Below are 20385 nucleotides of genomic sequence, written 5' to 3'. Positions count from 1 at the left end.
GTCGCACATATATGAATGGTTATCATTGGAAAACATGGGGAACTACTTGCCATGCTACTTTGATGTCCAAAGTTGCACGACAAGTCTCACAAATTTGAATAGAGCCTAAAAAAAGACTTGAACTTTCCTCCTGTTAGTCTGAGGTCATGTCCCCATGTTACATAGTTAGTCTGGCTGAAAAAGTCCATCTAGTTCAACCAATAAATGTTCTTGTTCTAAGCTTTATAGTGAAAATACTGCCTTATTGAACCTTAATATCGCATAGGAAGTTACATTACCATATTTTCTGTTCCTGCAACACCATTTGAAATATCCCATCATATACCATCATTTCAGTTTTAGTGACAATGGTTACTAGGAAATTACTGAGCAGCAATGAAAAGGTCCACATTACTAACCATCCCCCGCTCTATTCAAAATCTCCCTAGAAAAAAAAAAAAAAAAAAGTTTGAGCTTTAGACATACTTTAAAGAATTGAAAAAAAAAAAAATAGATGTTCCTTGTTAAAAACAGAGAGCTTACTGCATGACTAGCCAGACACACACTTTATCCCCAATTTCACGCGCAGTCACTTAGCCAAACCAGGTCTCAAATTTCGAAAACTAATATGTGTGCATTCCAGTCTGGGAAAGAAAGAGTTATCACAAGTCTCACATTATGCCAGCAGATTGCAGAGAAAACAAGCCATGTCTTTCAGCACAGCCCTCTTCCCCCAGCAGTATTAGGACTGAGCCTGTTCCCTCGCTTTTCTCTACTACTCTTCAGCCAGGAAGCCACACAGAGGTGAGCTGGGGTGTGGGGGGGCAATCAAGGTTAGAGGACCCTCATTGTATAAATAGAAAGTTGTATAAATGGGTGGGCTAGACTGCTTTTTGGTTTAATGGTGAGAACATATCTCTGACTTGTGAATTCTGCAGCTGCAGCTCATGGATCTTTGTGCTTGTGGCCATAACTGACATCCTGGAGTGAAGTCAGAGGGAGTCACCCAAAGTTTTTGAAAAGTAGCATGCTGTGGTATGGCACAGGAACCTCATCCTGCATTTCCGTCTGCCCTTTATCTTATACCTTTAGGAATACTATTGTAGAAATAACTGCATGGCTTCTGACTTACAAGTTTTTGGCCCTGATACTTTTTTTTATTTGCACTAACATACAATTTTTCAGGACAAGCTTAAAAATTGTATGTTAGTGCAAATAAAAAAAAAAGTATCACGGACAGTACTCAATTGTCTCTGTCGTAAGTGCACTTAGGCTCCGTTCACATGTCAGCATTTGGATCGCGGGCAGAACCGCCGCGGTTCCGCCCGCGATCCGGAGATTTATTGCAAATCGCGGGACGCCTAGCGTTGCCTGTTCATTTGCAATAGCCCCCCCAAACGCAGAGCGATGTTGCGGCGATTTCCGCCTGCCGAATCGCGGCAACATCGCGCAAACAAAATCGCGGGACGCAATACGCTCCAAAGAAGCTCTTGTACTTCTTTGGAGCGTATTGCGTCCCGCGATTTTGTTTGCGCGATGTTGCCGCGATTCGGCAGGTGGAAATCGCGGCAACATCGCTCGGCGTTTGGGGGGCTATTGCAAATCAACGGGAAACGCTAGGCGTCCCGCGATTTGCAATAATCTCCGGATCGCGGGCGGAACCGCGGCGGTTCTGCCTGCGATCCAAATGCTGACATGTGAATGCAGCCTTAGGCTCCGTTCACATGTAGGCGTTTTTGGGCGTTTTTGGGGAGTTTTTCTGCTCTAGGATCAGCTCTCAAAACGCCCAACAAGACAAATCCTATTCATTTCAATGGCCCCTGTTCACATCTGAGCGTTTTGACGCTGTAAGCAAAACGCCCAACGCTCAAAAAAGTACATTAGCTTCTTTTTGGGCAGATTACAGGCGTTTTCCATTGGTTTCTATTCAATCTAAAAACACCTGCACAAAAAAACGCCTGTAAAAACGCCTGTAAATCGCGGTAAAAAACGTGCGAAAACGCTACGCTCAGGTGTGAATGTAGCCTAATTCGGCTACAATGATCTCAAGCAAGTTTTTGGCCCCAAATCTTCTCTGGTCTTCTTTCTCCCACAACAGTGGGTCTGATTTAGTAGGCCCGCATTCATGCTCCAGCATCTTCGGTGCAGTTCAATGTATGTGACACTTCACAGACAATGCATGGGGGGACATTTAACAAAGTGGAGCTTCACCCACTAAAACAACTTTTTTTTTTGCACCTGGCTCCCCCTCTCTCCCCCTCTTAAAATTCGATTTAAAAAAAAAAAAAAAGTTCTACTGACTTTTTCCACTTGGGAGAAAACAATGTTGTGCCCCCTGTATATCTCTGCCTATTACAGTGTATGCAGGCTGCTGGGATCTTCACACGAGCAGACTTGCCACAGGGGTTTGGGACCCGTAGAGATCTGTGCACACGTGCAGACGCAAATGCAGGCCCCCAGATGTTCACGTATGTGCAGGAAATCCCTTTTTGCATGCAAATCTCTGCTGGGTCCCGATGGCCAGGCAGAGCCCTTCAGCGCATGAGCCATATTTTTAAAGATAGCAGTGCCAAAGTGGGGGCGGGGCTTGTGGCCATCGTAAGGGGGATTTAAATTGGAACTTTAAAATGAAAAGATGTGGTAGCGCTGCTAAAAAAGAAAGAATGAATATATAAAAGAAACATTGTAAAATAAATACATTAAATACCATATAATTGCTGTGCCAAATAAGGTTTAGCAAAAAAATCTTGCTAAAGTGTAATGTGATACAGAGACACAGTCTCTGATTAAGTAAGGTGCTAACAAATTGGAACTTTAGCACAGAATTTAAAATAGGGCGGACAGGCAGGAATTTTAATGCAGAAGAGACATGCTTTGTCTCTTCTGCATTAAAGTTACTGACCTGCCTGTCTGCCCTTGTACAGTGAGCCACGCATGCGCAGCTCACTTTACAAATTAGGCAACAGCGAATCTGACTGAACTCCTGCGCATGCGTGGGAGTGACCTCATCCCTGTTTGGCTAATAACAGTGGCCGGTAATTGAGACCCAGAAGCCGCCCGAAGATTTCAGCAGCCAGGCTGGGAGCTAGGCAAAAAATCGATCATTGGCGCACTATTAGCTGGATGTGAAGGGCGTGAGCAATCAATATAAAAGTTTAATGGTAAAACTGAGTCTCTGGGGTAAGCTGATGGCTCAGGATAAAGCTAGAAGAGACTCTGCAGAAACAAAACAAAAAAAGAGCAGCGCCATCTAAGTGCAGCAATAGGGTTTATTCCAAACAGATGAATAAAACTCACAGGATAGCAGAGATGTCAGAGCATGTGTCTGGATATAAAGTGTTCATGCGCTCTGGGGGAGGACGGGCTGTGGTACAATGTGGAGTGCCACCAAAGCAACCGTTTAATTTTGCATTTATAAATACCGATTTTCTGACTCTCTTCTCTGTTATGCCCCCAACTGTGAACACTTGTTTGGAGATAAAAATCCTTCATTCTCGTAACTTAGTGCCGGTTCACACTAGGTCGCTCCGAAGCACGGACTTCATAAAATGAATGTCTATGCAAGTCGCCTCCAGGTCGCTCCTATTAGAACGGCTCCTGTACTACACAATGGGAGCGTGACGGACCGCGACTTGTCAAGCTGACAAGTCGCGGTCCTAGTCGGATCAATGTGAATGCGGTCTTAGAACTACTAAAAGTGCTAAATACCTGCAAAATGCATACTTAGAAATACAAATCTGTAAACTGTGTATAAATAGAAAAAGCAACAAATGAAAATGAATTCCAAGTATGGATATTTTATACATAATTACATTGGTCCAGCTTGCACCAATGTAACTGTAGCACCCTCCTAGATGGGTTACTAGGATGATAGGTAAATATAGTTCTTTTGGGCTCCTCTGCAATCATTGGAGCAGCTTTTGATTTATTTGGGCTGTTCTAGAGCTCCCAGGCTGTAGGTTTGATAGTTTGCCCCTGCTTTCTGGAGGCTTCCAGAACATAGAGGGGTGGGAAAGTCAAATGAGCAGCCTGACTATTTATGGTACTTCAGCCAATCCCTCGGGGGGTGTGTCCAGTAGATGTCCAGAGGGGGTATAAATAGTCTGAGGCCTGACACAGCCCTGTTCCTACTGGAGAAGTTCCCAGCCTCAGCGATTGCTGCCCCTTTTGAGGCACTCCTGCTGGAGTCTGCTCATGTTCATCGAGGTCCCAGCTATAGTAGAGCTAGGGGGGCCGATTTCTAGTTACTCCTGGAGGACCTACTGAAGAAGTGCCTAGTGGAAGCCGGGAGGTGTGCAGCTGCCTTGGGAAATTGTGAAAACTGACCCAAGCTCAAGAATCCAGTGATTGTATTCTGTTCTACTAAGGGTCTCAGTTTTGACCCCCCCCCCCCCTTGATTACTGGGTTAAAGTCTGCTCAAAGAAGTTGTAACTAGTAAAGAATGTTTTCCTGTTACAACTCCTCTTCTGGAGTATTCCATAGCACCCTTGCATACATGCAAGTACATCATGCAGAGAACTTTAAAAAGACATCCCCTAAACGGTTTAATGGAGTCAGAGTGGATATACTGTTGCCTGTGATAGTGGTAGCCTCTTCACTCGTTTTTGGGAAAGAAACAGTTAAATCAGCGGCTCCTACAGGGGTAGCATTAAATAACTATGTACAATATCTCACAAAAGTGAGTACACCCCTCACATTTTTGTAAAAATATTTTATTATATCGTTTCATGTGACAACACTGAAGAAATGACACTTTGCTACAATATAAAGTAGTGAGTGTACAGCTTGTATAACAGTGTAAATTTGCTGTCCCCTCAAAATAACCCAACACACAGCCATTAATGTCTAAACCGCTGGCAATAAAAGTGAGTACACCCCTACGTGAAAATGTCCAAAATTGGGCCCAATTAGCCATTTTCCCTCCCCAGTGTCATGTAACTTGTTAGTATTACAAGGTATCAGGTGTAAATGGGGGCAGGTGTGTTAAATTGGGTGATAGCGCTCTCTCTCTCATACTGGTCACAGACAGTTCAACATGGCACCTCATGGCAAAGAACTCTGAAAAAAAGAATCGTTGCTCTACATAAAGATGGCCTATGCTATATGAAGCTTACCAAAACCCTGAAACTGAGCTGCAGCATGGTGGCCAACACCATACAGCGGTTTAACAGGACAGGTTCCACTCAGAACAGGCCTCACGTTGATTGGACCAAAGAAGTTGTGTGCACATGCTTAGCGTCATATCAAGAGGTTGTCTTTGGGAAACAGACTTATTAGTGCTGCCAGCAATGCTGCAGAGATTTAAGGGGTGGGTGGTCAGCCTGTTAGTGCTCAGACCATACGCCGCACACTGCATCAAATTAGACTGCATGGTCATCCCAGAAGAAAGCCTCTTCTAAAGATGATGCACAAGAAAGCCCACAAACAGTTTGCTGAAGACGAGCAGACTAAGGCTGGCCATACACTATACAATTTTCTTATTCAATTTCCTTTAGATTTACCTTAAACTACGTAGTGCAAGGGCCTGCCTGACTGCATACAAATTGAAAGTGTTTAGGTTTGACCCTATATTACATGGTTTTGGTAAATCTAAAGGAAAGTTGAACAAGAAAATTGTATAGTGTATGGCCAGCCTAAGGACATAGATTACTAGAACCATGTCCTGTGGTGTGGTCTGATGAGACCAAGATAAACTTATTTGGTTCAGATGGCGTCAAGCGTTTGTGGTGGCAACCAGGTGAGGAGTGCAAAGACAATTGTGTCTTGCCTAAAGTCAAGTCAAGTATGGTAGTGGGAGTGTCTTGAGCTGGGGCTGCATGAGTGCTGCTGGCACTGGGGAGCTACAGTTCATTGAGGAAACCATGAATGCCAACATGTATTGTGACATACTGAAGCAGAGAATGATCCTCTCACTTTGGAGACTGGGCTGCAGGGCAGTATTCCAACATAACGACCCCAAACACACCTCCAAGATGACCACTTCCTTGCTAAACAAGCAGTAGATGGACTGGCCAAGCATGTCCCTAGACCTAAACCCTATTGAGCATCTGTGGGGCATCCTCAAATGAAGGCTAAAGGAACGCAAGGTCTCTAACACCCACTAGCTCCCTGATGTCATCATGGAGGAGTGGAAGAGGACTCCAGTGGCAACCTGTGAAGCTCTGGTGAACTCCATCCCCAAAAGGCAGTGCTGGAAAATAATGGTGGCCACACAAAATATTGACACTTTGGGCCCAATTTGGACATTTTCACTTAGGGGTGTACTAATTTTTGTTGCCAGTGGTTTAGACATTAATGGCTGTGTGTTGAGTTATTTTGAGGGGACAGCAAATTTACACTGTTATACAAGCTGTACACTCACTACTTTACATTGTAGCAAAGTGTAATTTCTTCAGTGTTATCACATGAAAAGATATAATAAAATATTTACAAAAATGTGAGGGGTGTACTCACTTTTGTGCGATATTGTGTGTGTGTGTGTGTGTGTATGTATGTATATATATATAAAATAAATACAATTATAAAAGATGTCCTTTCCCATCTCAGAAAGTCAGCTCTTCACACAGATGGATCATCTAGTTAGGTGTTCATATTTGCAAATTGTCTCTGCCGCAAGCGGATGGATCAATCCTGCCTTTAAGGCAGCTCATACACGGTGCAAATTTTTTTCCTGCAGCCATGGGTTGCAGCACAGAAATTTGCACGATTCCCCCATCAACACAGACAGTGCTAACAGGGGAATCCCTTTTGCCAAACAATCGTCTGCTCCTGGTGTTCTGCCAAAAAATTCAACTCACCAAAATCTCCAACCACGTCACTTCCAGGGTTAATTGGAGATTTTGACAAGTTGCTGCTTTCATAGACCGCCGACAGCCTGTACACTACGGTACACGCTATAATGACTGGACATTGATAGTAACGCCCGCTACTAACCAACAACATGGCTGCCTGCAAGGCGGCGACAACTTTGTTCCTCCTTACCCGGCGTTCGGCGAAAGTGGAGTTACCCTTTAATGCATTCTATGCATGGTCATGTACCGGAGTGTATAGGCTGCCAGTGGTCTATGAAAACAGCGACTCGTCTAAATCTCCTTTTATTCCTGCTGAAGAGTCACCTGAAGTGACGTAGTTGAAGTTTTCAGCAGAACACCGGCAGGGGGGCAGGTAGGGGAAGCCGTCCCAGCCAGGAGAAAACAATGATTATGTCTGCTGTAGCCGCTAGCAATAATCGTAAGAGAAGCCGGCAGGCTGGCTGTACCCAAGTTGATCGATCAATCAACTTGGCCAATGATCGATCAATCACAGCGGCCCTTTACTATGTGATCGGCTATGCCCAATCACACGCTGTCTCTTTTTTGGAAAGGAGAGCCGATAACTAGCAAGATGGGGCACAGTGAGTACATTGTCAGCCTTATTAGCGCACCTCTTTTTGTGAAAAATATTCTTTTTCCATTTAGCAAAAAATAAAAAACTCAGTTGAGATCAAAGGGGTTGTAAAGTCAGAAGGTTTTTTTTTTTTTTTTTACCTTTAAAGTGGAACTCCACTTTTGTTGAGAAAAATCATTCCCCTCTAGGTGATCTATGTACAAGGATTTTAACAAACTTTGTTGCAGATTCCTACCTTTTGTTATTTTGAAGAAATCATTGTTTGTTCCTCTGTGCTGAGTGGGTCAAATTGGAGTGGTTTCATAATTATCTATCAGCTGTGGCAGCTGTAGGGTTCTAATGAGGAAATCTGCTGGGCCTGCATCCCTTTGATGTGCTCCTATTGGGAGTATCTCACCAAAAATGACATTTTTGTTGCAGGGGATGCCAGAAATCTGACTTGTATCTTAGGCAGACTTCTGGGAAAAGTGGTGAGGCAATCACACAAGCAGCAAATGATGTTTCTGGGGTGTAGTCAGTACACATTCTGTGTACAAAACGCCTCCAGGTAGCCATATTGTATTGCATTTTCAGAAAATTACTGCTGCAGATTGAGAAGGAAAGGTCATTTTTAATAACATTCAATTACAATAGGATTTGTGTCGCAATTGTATGAGCTACATTGTTTTTTCTTCATTTGCTGATTTTTTTTCCCCATGAAAGTGGAGTTACCCTTTAATGCATTCTATACATTAAGATAAAAGCCCTTCTGTGTGTAGCAGCCCCCCTAATACTTACCAGAGCCTCCTCTCAATCCAGCAATGTCCATGAGTGCCTCAGGAGTGTGGTACTCTCTCTCCTGATTGGCTGAGAGGCTATTGGCTCCCGCTGCTGTCCATCAAACTGAGTTAGCCAATCAGGAGGGGGTGGGGCCGAACGGAAGCTCCGCATCAGAATGAACATATGGAGCTGCAGCTTGGCTCGGGTGCCCCCCATAGGAAGCTGCAGCTTGGCTCGGGTGCCCCCCATAGGAAGCTGCAGCTTGGCTCGGGTGCCCCCCATAGGAAGCTGCAGCTTGGCTCGGGTGCCCCCCATAGGAAGCTGCAGCTTGGCTCGGGTGCCCCCCATATGGAGCTGCAGCTCGGCTCGGGTGCCCCTATAGGAAGCTGCTTGCTGTGGGGGCATTCAACAGGAGAAAAGGGCCAGGAGCTCCAGCCAGGAACCCGAGAAGTGGAGAATCTGGGCTGCTCTGTGCAAAACCAACTGTACAGAGGAGGTAAGTATAACATTTGTTTTTTTAATAGAAAGAAAAATGAGACTTTACAATCACTTTAAATACCACCAAAATAAAGCTCTATCTGTCTCAAAAAAAGTGATAAGAATGTCATATGGGTACAATGTTGCACGACCGCGCATTTGTCATTCAAAGTGCGACAGCACTGAAAGCTGAAGATAGGCCTGGGCTGGAAGGGGGTGAAAGTGCCATGTATTGAATTGATATTAGTCAGCAGAATTAAAGTTCCTGCAAAAAATGTATTTTCCTTCTGTGCTGCAACAAATCTTCTCACTTTTCTCTGCTTATTGCTCTCACAGTTGTGTCAAGTCATCTTCTGAATTTAAATGGATGAAAACCAATCCCAGGATTACTATGCTAAACATCGTGGAATGGTGGTAAATAGTACACATTTATTTTTCTGCATTATTCTATTACTATTACCCTAAAACTGACATGAACTGGAATTTGGCTTCGAGGCAACCATGGCTACAGTTACTCTGTAGACTGGAGCACCCACAGTTCTCAAACTCCTATTTTAATCACAAATCTGCACGGTGCTCGAGCTAAAGTTTTGGGGCATCAGCAATACTATTAAGTTACAATAAGGCCTCATGTACACTGCAACTTGTAAACGGACGTTTTTGAGCAGTTGGGCATTTTTTTCAGAAGCCCCTGAACCCTCCTCTATGTTATCTTATCTGTCCATGTACACTGAGTCATTTACAGGCAGTTGAGTTCAGTGTCGTTTTTTGGAAAGCAATTATTTGCGTTCAGGATGTTCAGAAGGTGTGTTTACCGGCGTTTCAAAAAAAAAGGAATAGGATTATGCCTGTTCACACTGGTGCAATACAGGAACCCTGCGAATCCACTGTGGGTTCCCGCATCGCACCCGACTCGCAGGCAGTTCACACTGCCATATGTGAACTGCTGGGAGTGTCAATACAAAGTTAATGACACCCCCAGATTAGTTTGTATATCGCAGCGCGAACTGTCAATTTGGAAAGGTACCGGATCGCATGGGTGTAAACATCCATGCGATCAAATTCTGGTGCAGTTTAAAAAAAGGGTCCTGCACGGCTTTGGTCCGAATGCGATGTGAATTCTGCGATGCATGTGATTTGCATAGCAGTGCGATGCAAATCACATGCAATGTCTTCCATTTGCACCAGTGTGAACTGGCCCTAAAAGCTAACTATTCTTTCAGACTGTTTCATGTCAAACCAATATTTAGAGTGTTAACTGAAACATTGTCAGCATGCACAGCCCTCTACCCCCAAACTTCCCCCCGACTTACAGGGTTGCAGGGTTCTTCTCCCTATAGGCTGTAGGCTCTTGTCATTTTTCAAAGTCGGCATGGCTCTGCCCGGACAGCCACATATTGAACTGTGAATGGAAAAACGACAAACCTATCTGCCGCTGCAGCACATGCAGTCACCGCACTTGTAGTCCATTGATAACTGCTCCAGCTCCGTAGCCAAAGGTTCGTACCTCTGTATGGACCAGGAGCTAAAGGAAAAGTCTGCAGGAGTCAGAGCATTGCACCCATAATCCATTGATCGTGGTTGCAATGCTTTGCAGAGTTAAATGCAAAAATAAATCTTGCTTTTTAAAAATTGGCACACTTATTTTTTATTTTTTGCAAAAAGTGGGATTCTAATTAAAAATTGTCAGCAGTTTTTTTTAACTGTTAAGGCCATACACACTTTGCATTGCAGTAATGCATAGTAAAACACCATGCACGCATTTTTGCTCTCCCCACATGCTTGCCACACCTTGGTGCACCGAACTGCAGTACAATGCACTGATGATACGTTCGGCAGGACCTCATTTTTGATGTGTTGCGTTGCGTTGCAGCCCATTCATTTGGAACACAATATGTAACACAAAATCTCTGATAGCAAGAAAATGTTCTGTGTTCTGACCGTTCATGTGGTTGCCCAGGATTGGGTCCCATTAAATGGTGAAGCTTCATTTAGAAGAGGTTACATGGTAAATACACTGGTCCTCACTGTATTGTTCCCACACCAGACTGCACCATGAGGTCCGCTTCCCCTGTACCTGTATATATAGCCTCTTGAAATAGGAATTGACACACACATACAAGGGAAGACATGTCAAACAATTACATTAATGCCTCGTACACATGCATCGATTATTGGCCGGGAATTTTTGGCCAACGTCCAATCGGCCGGTTTTCGGCTTGCTAGTATGATGCTTTCGACAACCGACTCAGACTTTTCGGCCGAATAAAATCTGGTGTGCATGCTATAAAATTTTTGTTGGCCGTCAACACAACGGCCGATTTTCCGTCAGTCAGTACAGATTTCGTCAGACAAAAATCTGATGTGCAAGACTGGGCATGCTCAGAGAAGAAAAAACACACGGAAAGTAAACCAGCACATGACATCACTTCTGAAGTAGATTTTTGTTGGCCGAGAAAATTTGTGTGCAGTCTAGGCACATTCCAACCAACAAAACACAACTCTGGACAAAAGTCGGACGAACGGTCGGCCGATAATCGTTGCGTGTGTACGAGGCATAACTCCCTGTATGCACCAGCCAGCAGTTAAAGAGACATAACACATTAACAGGAATAACCCCACCTAATGTAGGCATCTGTCTACACAGTAGTAAAGTGGAAATCATCCAATGGGGTCACTACTGCCAGTGACAGCCAAGAGTGTATTAGCTCATTGGGGGAGATTTCTCTCACTTCCTGTTGTGTCTCCAGGAAGAGAAAGGAGAACCCTCAAATAAGTTACTAACTGGGGAGGGGGGGTTACCCATTCCCTACACTTTCCAAAATGGCGAAAAAAGGGTATAACTTTAGGTTTTGGTTTTTTTTTATGTACATGGTGAAGTAGTGAAACTGGTTTTTCCTCCCCTCCAAAAATTGCCTTGAAAAAAAGTCCTGACACATAAATCATCTAACAAAAGTAATTTAGCTTTTTTTTTAGCTTTTGATAGATGAATGTCCCAACATGCTCTGGTATCTATGAGCTATTTAGTTTACTAATCACTATTTCAAAGCAAGCATGCCCATACACAGTTATCGGATAATTAAGCCGGTGTCTAAAGCTACTTTGGGGTATGATGTCCCGAGTCTTAAAGAAAAAGAATTTCTGTATACATAGGAAGTAAGCCAGTGTACAAATACACGAACCTTCAACAAATACTCAGGATTTATGCCCAGTTTTACTATGAGCGTCTGCCAAGTATTATTGAGAGCAGCGTACCCTTCCAAAAACAATGATAGCAGACACAAGCTCAGGCTATTCCTACGCAGTAGCCTTTTTTTCACCTTTTTATTTCGGAGCGTCACAGAATTTGCAGAGTTGGCTTATTGGGCCACCCTGGGAACGTAGGGAAAGATTATGATGTTTGGGTTTGCCAGTTTTGTTGATAACTAATCTTGTCTAGGTCAACTATGCACATTTGATTTAGTGAGCTTTGTTTGGGTTTGGCAACCTGCTTGTTTCCTATAGGAGAGAAGCTGTTCATTTACGCTTGCTGAAATTTTTCAAATAAATATAAAGGACCTGTTCACACTAGTGTGTTGCTGTATTGAACATATACCTTTTAACATGGGCTATTCACAAATGTAATGTGCATCACTACTTCATTTTGCAAGGGCTGCCACTGCAGCACAACACAGAATAGAGCTGGATGAGAACTTTTTTCTTTTAACGTAGCGCACCACGACTTACAAATTGGTACTATCCATGCACTTTTGTGTGCTACAACTCAACTACATTACAGTGCGCTGCCTAGGTGCATTTGGGTGCCATTCAAAAATTAATTTTCAAGACCAACACCTGCAGTCAAGAGCTTGACCCCCCTCACCTGCAACTCAATGTTGGCCCATTAATGTGATGGGCAGTTTTTGCCAGTAGTGAGGTACTGGATGTAGGAAAGGATTGAATCAGGATATTGACCACAACTGTCCTAGGGTCCAGGACACCCAAGACACTCAACAGACAAATTAGAGGTCACTAGCTGTTAACTAACTTTTAGACGGTTTCAGGTTCACTTTCCATGCTAAACTCGGGGGGGGGGGGGGGGACTAGAATTCTCCCCACTCTGCAAGGGTAAATGCTCGTTTATGCTTAGGATACTAGTAAAAAATGACTTGCCCTCCTTATCCCTTGCATCCCCAGCAGCCAATGTTCTCTTTCTCTCTTGGTTGCCAAGGCTTGTGGGCTGTCCCTTGGTGTCCTCCATGGCTATTGGCTCTGTATTGTAATGGATAATAATAGTAATAGATAAAAGTACCTGCAACTGCGGCAGCTCCTTAGAAAAGAGGCTTCAGAGGCCAGTCTTATAGCATAGAGGGAGCGAGGGTCTCCCTTGGTAAGATTTCCCCTCTCTATTTCTCCTCTTAAGCATTGCCACTGGAATAGAAAGTAATGGGTAATGTAAACGTTTAGTTTACAGTTTTCCATGGAACAAGAGGTTTGGAAATATACTATCCAATAGAGACACTTGTTATGGCGAAAAGTGTCTTTCGAGAGATTTTTGTCTCACTCTTGTATGTCTAAAGGCCCGTACACACGTACCGATCGTCGGCCGAAAAGCTTCGGCCGACGACCGATCTGCCGATTGTAGGCTTGTTAGTATGATGCCTCCGACAGCCGACAGCGCACATTCGGCCGAAAAGAATCTGTCATGCAAGCATTAAAATTTTTGTATGCCGACACCAGAGCGGCCGATTGTTCGCCAGTCAGTACAGAATTCGGCCGACAGACCGCTGATTTCCAAGACTGGGCATACTCAGAAAAGGAAAAACACAGGGAAAGTTAACCATTACATGACATCACTTCTGCAGTCGGCTGTAGTCGGCGGACAAAATTCTTGTGCGGTCTTTTGCACTTTTCAGCGGACACGACAGCCCAGGGACAAAAGACGGCCGATCTGTCGGCCGACGATCGGTACGTGTGTACGGGGCTTTAAGGAGGAAAAAAATCTCCAATGAAAGAAAAACAGGAGTTTAAACAATTCCTATTCTATCCAAAATAAAAGCTTCCAATCTTAGATTTCCTTTTTTTCTTTTTCTTCTCCTTGTGTGTTGTAATGAATAGCTGCGGAAATGAATCAGTCTTTTCAGTTGTGTTCAATTTTCTTTGTAGATTTCTGATAAATGGACTGGATATAATCTGGATGTATTTACACTGCCAAACCACTATGCTGAAGATCTGGACTGTGTGTTCATACCTCATGGAGTCATTGTAGACAGGTAGTTCCACAAAAAGATCCATTTTATTTTATTACAGCTTTAAAGCAAAGATGCTAAGAGACATACTACGAGAAATATGTAGGCTGCTACTGCTCTCTTCTTCTGGGTTGTTGCAGCATAAATGGCACTTGGTGGCACATGGACTGTTGCAGCATTGGTGACACATGGACTGTTGCAGTACGGGGGCACATGTGGACTGCTGCAGCATTGGTGCCACATGGACTGTTGCAGTACGGGGGCACAAATTGACTGCTGCAGTATTGGTGACATAGGGACTGTTGCAGCATTGGGGGCACATGGACTTTTGCAGTACAGCGATACATAGACTGTTTTCGCACGGGGGGGCATTGACTGTTGTAGCACAGGGGGGCACATGGACTGTTGTAGCACAGGGGGGCACATGGACTGTTGTAGACTGAATCTAACCTTTTCCTGTCTGTCCAAAAAACAGAAAAAAAAGAGTTTTGGATGAAGTTCCATTTTAACATTTAAAGAGTAACACAGGCTTCCAAGAGTCACCATTTAAAAAAAATCCCAGCCGCCATGTGCCCACGGATTTTATTTTAATAGAGAGAAGAGCCTTTCCGATGGTGAATAATTTCAGCGAGGATTGGGAAATCCCTCCTCACTTGTTGCCCTCTCGGGTGATTCATTCTGCACAGATATCCACTCTAATAAAAGCTCACGGCTCTTATAGTTGTTAAAAAAAGCTGCTTTTATATCTTCCAAAGGGTCGGTGCACTGTCTTCCAGTAACCTCCTTCTCTTTTACAGGAATACTCCATATAAGTGGCATTGCATTATGGTTCTCTCACCTCCTCCGCACTTCTCCCTCCACAATGGTCTGATAATTGCACACAGACATCTGACTATGTTTGCCTTGCAGGATAGAGCGGCTGGCCAATGATATTATGAAAGACATTGGAGACAATCATATTACCGTGCTGTGTGTGCTGAAGGGAGGATACAAATTCTGCGCTGATCTCGTGGAACAGATAAAAAATCTAAGCCGGAATTCTGAGCGCTTTATCTCTATGAGAGTAGACTTTATCAGGCTGAGAAGTTACTGTGTAAGTTATATCCACTTTTATTTTTTACTTTTTACTCCTTAAGTGACTTTGTCTGGGAGCAGAACACCTGTGTGGGAAGGGGGAGATGGAAGCGGCAATTGTTTCACTGGGACAGTAAAGCTGAATCTGGTCACCATGACACTGGACTAGAAGAGAATGCTGCTTTAATTTGAGTCTGCGCTCACGCATTGCCTGGTACTTTAACTTTACACTTAGGGATGGTCCTACATGGCCAGTAAAAGTGTTGAGGTATAGTCCAGTACCTCTTACAAGAGTTGGACTATGCTAGACCCTGTCACATCACCTATTCAGGGCATGGTGACAGGTAATCTTTAAATCCCACCCCAATACTTGCCTATATTCCCCTTCACCATGCTCCCCTGCTAATCTGTCCTTCTGTGAGCTCAATCCTGTGTAAACTCTGGTGTCAGAGCTTACACCGGGTTCATGATGTTACTCCTGCCTTGGGCCACTCAGGCCTGAGCACTACAGGGCATACTGGGAGGAAGTCACACAATCCTCTATAGTCTGAAGCACTGGGTATTTTGTGAAGGCTCCAATGGAATGGGAAGGAAGCATAGCGAATTTAAACTGAAAGGGGGAGGTTGCCTTTTAGGAAACACTGGCACTTTGCTTGAATAGCCAAAGTGACTGAGTCTCTTTAAAAGAATCTGCCCATTACCAGTTAACAACCGCCCTATCGTTGCTTTCCTGCTACAGGGCAGTCACTCTGCGTATAATCACGTATACGGGGGTATACGTGATTCTGCTCATCTGGGTAGGGGGTGCGTCACTTCTGCTATTATTGGTCACAGCAGAAGCTGATCAGCGGGTGTCGGCCAATGGATGACCACCGGCACCCACTGATCGGCGAGGAGACAGACTGGACAGAGCTCTGCATATGTAAATTAATTTTTTTCATATACATGGATGGAGATGCAGAGCACTACCTTCCTGTGTCTCATTTAAAGTCCTAAAACTGTCCATATTTTATATGTAATCGGGGATGGAGATGCTGTGCTTTACAGGCTGGTGCCACATTTAAAGTCCCAATTTGTCTTTACTACCTACACTAAAGGGAGGGAGGTGTGTGTTTCTCAGCTGGTCATTTTTTAGTTTGCACCCTATGGCTATTACACAGACATTCATTTTTGAAAACCAGTCATGAATGGGAGCAGGTTGGGGGAGGATCGGGCCACCTCCAAGGCCATCTGTATCCCATCCATCCATTAGCAGTCATGTGCTTCAGTTGTGGAGACACTCAGGTTGAGTAATGTTAGGACTGCAAGATACACAGGGTGCCGTGGAGAGGCCTTGCAGCTTACACATGCGTTTGCAAATATGTGTTAATCAAACCCCTGTTTTTAACCTACATTAGACAGATTTATTTGGTTTGTTAGCAGACTGGTGGGTGAGTATATCTAGCTAAGGGCCGGCTGTTTTCCACACACCTCTTTTAGTCCTCTTTTTCTTTAGTTTTTCAATGCAGAGCTCCGTCCTGTCTGCGGGGATTTACTGGAGTTTGTTTCCCTGCAAAAATATAAAATCCAGCACATCCTTTATTTAAAGCAGCATACAGTACACACAAAACACTGATTAGGCACACATTTACCTGTTTAATCACCCTAGATGTTTAACCCCTTCCCAGTCATGTCATTAGTACAGTGACAGTTCATATTTTCAGAAATGATCACTGTCTTAATGTCACTGGTTCATACAAAGTGTCAGTGTCAGATTGTCCTCTGCTATGAGTCACTGATCGCTGCCAACACTAGAATTAAAAAAAAATAAAATAAAAAAATTCCACACTATATAAATGGTTTGTAGATGCTAAAATGTTTCTGCATACCAATCAATATACGCTTATTGGGATTTTTTCACCGAAAATATTTTGCAGAATGCATATTAGTCAAAATTTATGAAGGAATTAGATTTTGTACATTTTTTTATTGGATATATATATTTTATAGCCGAAAGTAAGAAAAATATATATTATATTATAATATAATATAATTATAATTATTTTTTTTTTTTCAAAATTGTCAGGTTTTTTTGTTTATAGCCCGAAAAATAAAAAACCCAGAGGTGATCAAATACCATCAAAAGAAAGCTCTATTTGTGAGACAAAAATGACAAAAATTTTGATTGGGCACAGCATTGCATGACTGCACAATTGTCAGTTAAATGCAGTGCTATATAGCAAAAAAAGGGCCTGGTCATGAAGGGGGGGGGGGGGTAAATCTTCCAAAGGTCAAGTGGTTAAGTCACTAGACAAATAAATTTTAGCCTATTCACACACATTAGCTGGTTCATGACAGAGTACAATTATGGTATCCATAGATATAAGGATGGTCATAAATGGCTCAGTAAAAGCATTGAGATAGTCAGGCACCTCCTTGCAAGAGTTGGGCTATGTAGGGCTTTACCGAGACTCTATCAGTTTGCGTATTCGGGGAATTGGGACTGGTACTCTTTAAAGCCCATCCCCAGACCTACTTATACCCACCTTTGCCATGCTTCCCTGCCCCTTGTTTCCTCCACGAGAGCTGGGACTCCAATCCTCTGTAAACTCTTATGCCAGAGCTTACATGGGGTTGATGATCTTACCCTTGTCTATAGCCGTTCAGGCCGAGCACTACATGCTGGAAGGAGGTCACAAGTTCCTCCATACTCTGAGACACTGGATATTTTGTGAAGGCTCCAAAGGACTGGAAAGGAGACTTGGCATATATGAATTTGTTTGAAGAGGGAGGTTGACATTAAGGAGTTTCTGTTGCTTTACCTTTTGAGACTCTGGTGTCCAGGAATACACATGAATGATGTTACCCCCCTGCCTCATGTGACTTTGAGCCTGGCCTTTAACCTCTTAGGCCTGAGCACTACATGCTGGGAGGAGGTCACATGTCCGTCCATATTCTGAAGCCTTGGGTATTTTGTGAGGGCTACAATGGAACTGGAAGAATGTATGGCAAAAATTTTTGTAAGATGGGGGGGGTCATGGGGGTTGACTTTCAGAAAAACCCGGTCACTTTTCCTTTAAATAAGCAAGGTGATAGTGTCTCTTTAACAGAACTACCTTCTGAAAAAGCCTGTTACTTGGCTGTCATGTTGTTGCTTTGGCTTTATTATCTCCAATAGGGTCAAATATAGAAATAAAAACCTAAAACAGTCCTGCATGTGTGGTGGACATGCCTCAAAGTTAGATGTTTCTGGATACAAGTTTATTCCCTGATGTATTGGGTAACCATGGTGAATATCACGAAGACTGCCAGGACAGCTCTTCCTAATGAGACAGTTGAAAATATCCTCAAGCACACTCAAACATTAATTCACGTTATATTCCTGGCAGCCAAGATAGTGATTGCCACTGCATGGAAGAGCCCTGTAATCGATCTTTACTTGCTGAAACTTAAAATTATTTGGATTATGCTTAACGAAAAAAATAGGTAGTTCGCTCCTGGATAGGCAATCACAGTTCTAGCTGAATAGTGGCGGATTGGCGGTCGGGTAGATTCGGGCTCCTAGGGGGGTATTTCCCTTTTACCTATAAAAAGAATAAATGCAGCGCTTTACATAAGAAATAAACAGAATATATAAAATTACTCTCTATCAAGAGTGGAGAGAGTGCATAAGCCGTGATTTACTAAAATAATCACAACCACAAAAATCACAACCACATAAACCACAAAATTGAAGAAAATGTCCTTACGTGAAATATGGAATCCAGGTGTGGATGGTCAACAATCTCATAGTATCACCCTTAAAACAATATATATACATATTTTTTTTGTCACTTCGACTCGTTATTTGCATAAATTGGCTTGGTTAAATTTGTTTAATCCACTTATTTTGTTTTCGGAATTTGTTTAGTTTATTTGTATTCAAATCAATTCGAATAGTTTTCAAATGAATTTCGAAAAGTTTTCAGATTCAAAAAGATTTCGATTTTTGTTTTCCAGTTTCCAAAGACCATAAAATAGAAAAGAAGGTAAAAGAATAGAATAGGAAAAAAATAGAAAAGAATATAACAGACATTAAGCGTAGAATATAATAGAGTAATACCAAACAAAATAGAATAGAAAATAAAAGAATAGAATTAAAGAACAGAATATAACCATCTTCTGAAATTGGAATAGAAAAGAATGGAATACAAAAGAATAGAATTCAAAAAACAATGGAACAGAATAGAAAGAATATAACAATTTCCCAAAATTCAAATTTGAATAGAATGGAAAAGAATAGATTGTAATAGAACAGAAAAAAATAGAATAGAATAAAACCATCTTGGTATTCTAATCCATTTTTTTCTATTCTATTCAATTTTGAATTATAATTGAATTTTGGAAAATGGTTGTATTCTTTCTATTCAATTGTTTTTTTAATTCTATTCTTTTTCTATTTGTTTATTCTATTCTTTTCTATTCAGATTTGAATTTATTCTATTCACCATTCGAACTTCGGAAGATGGTTATATTCTTTATATTCTATTCTATTGTTTTTTTTTTTATTTGTATTATAGTCTATTCTATTCTATTCTTTTCTAATGTATTCTATTTGAAATTCGAATTTCAGAAGATGGTTATATTCTTTCTATTTTTTTATTCTATGCTATTATTTTCTATTCTGTTATTTTCTATTCTATTGCTTTACTTACTATTCTATTTTATTCTCTTTTTGAAGATGGAAAACTTTTCGAATTTGAAAACTATTCGAATTTCATCCAAATTTTATTTTCGTTATTTTTTGGATTCGTTTCAATTCGGTACTATTGTGATTTGAAAATTCGGATACATCTAAATTTCCAAAAAAGGAAAATTTGTCCGAATTTAAATTCGTAACAAAACGAACTGCACATGTCTTGTCTAAATTACAGGACAGCATCCCTCAGCAGGAGGTCTGGTGCGTCTCTGTTCACCAATTTCAGTTGCAAATCAGGTCCCAATTTCTGCCTGAATTTGCACCTGATTCGAAGCCAAAGACGCACAGGACCCTTTCCAAATGCAGACCGCAGCTGTTCTGGAGGTGTGCAAACTGGCTACATTGAGAGTCGGTCACACTCTTCTGTCTTGCAAATTGGATGTGAACCCAGCCTCAATGATCCCAGACTCAATGATCGCTGATCTTCCTTTCAGGGGTGCATGTGATAATCAATGGATATGGTTAATCCTCCAATCTCAATGGTAGGGACATCAAGGGAACTGCTTAGTTTAAAAAAAATGTATACAAACAAGTATGATAAAACAATAAAAACGTCTGAAATAGAAATAAAAACCTAAAAGACACTTTCGTTTTCCCCACTCTATCCAAAACTTGAACCAAATATTTGGCTGGAGTTTAGCTTTAATCCATTCTGAGTGAAATGTGTCAAAGGGAGGACTAGCTGGGGTGTGAGTGGCCACTCTATTGAATAACTAGATTCGGTATGGAAGTCCACATTGTGTGCCGTTTCTTTTTATTGGATG

General features: G+C 42.3%; 1 protein-coding gene across 1 annotated transcript in view; it reads left to right on the top strand.

The window, feature by feature from the left end:
• Positions 1-645: 645 nt before the first annotated feature.
• PRTFDC1 (phosphoribosyl transferase domain containing 1) overlaps positions 646-20385 on the top strand; it is a 78686-nt gene continuing 58946 nt past the window's right edge. The window contains exons 1-4 of the mRNA XM_082258123.1: positions 646-783; positions 8939-9016; positions 13748-13854; positions 14740-14923. Coding sequence (XP_082114249.1) covers positions 8966-9016; positions 13748-13854; positions 14740-14923 — 342 coding nt within the window. The 5' untranslated portion in view covers positions 646-783; positions 8939-8965. The remainder of the gene's footprint in view (positions 784-8938; positions 9017-13747; positions 13855-14739; positions 14924-20385) is intronic.

The sequence above is a fragment of the Pelophylax lessonae genome (genome assembly GCF_965119305.1).
Source record: "Pelophylax lessonae genome assembly, chromosome: 5".
NCBI classification, from domain to species: Eukaryota; Metazoa; Chordata; class Amphibia; order Anura; family Ranidae; genus Pelophylax; species Pelophylax lessonae.
This window is presented reverse-complemented; position numbering and strand designations above follow the sequence as displayed.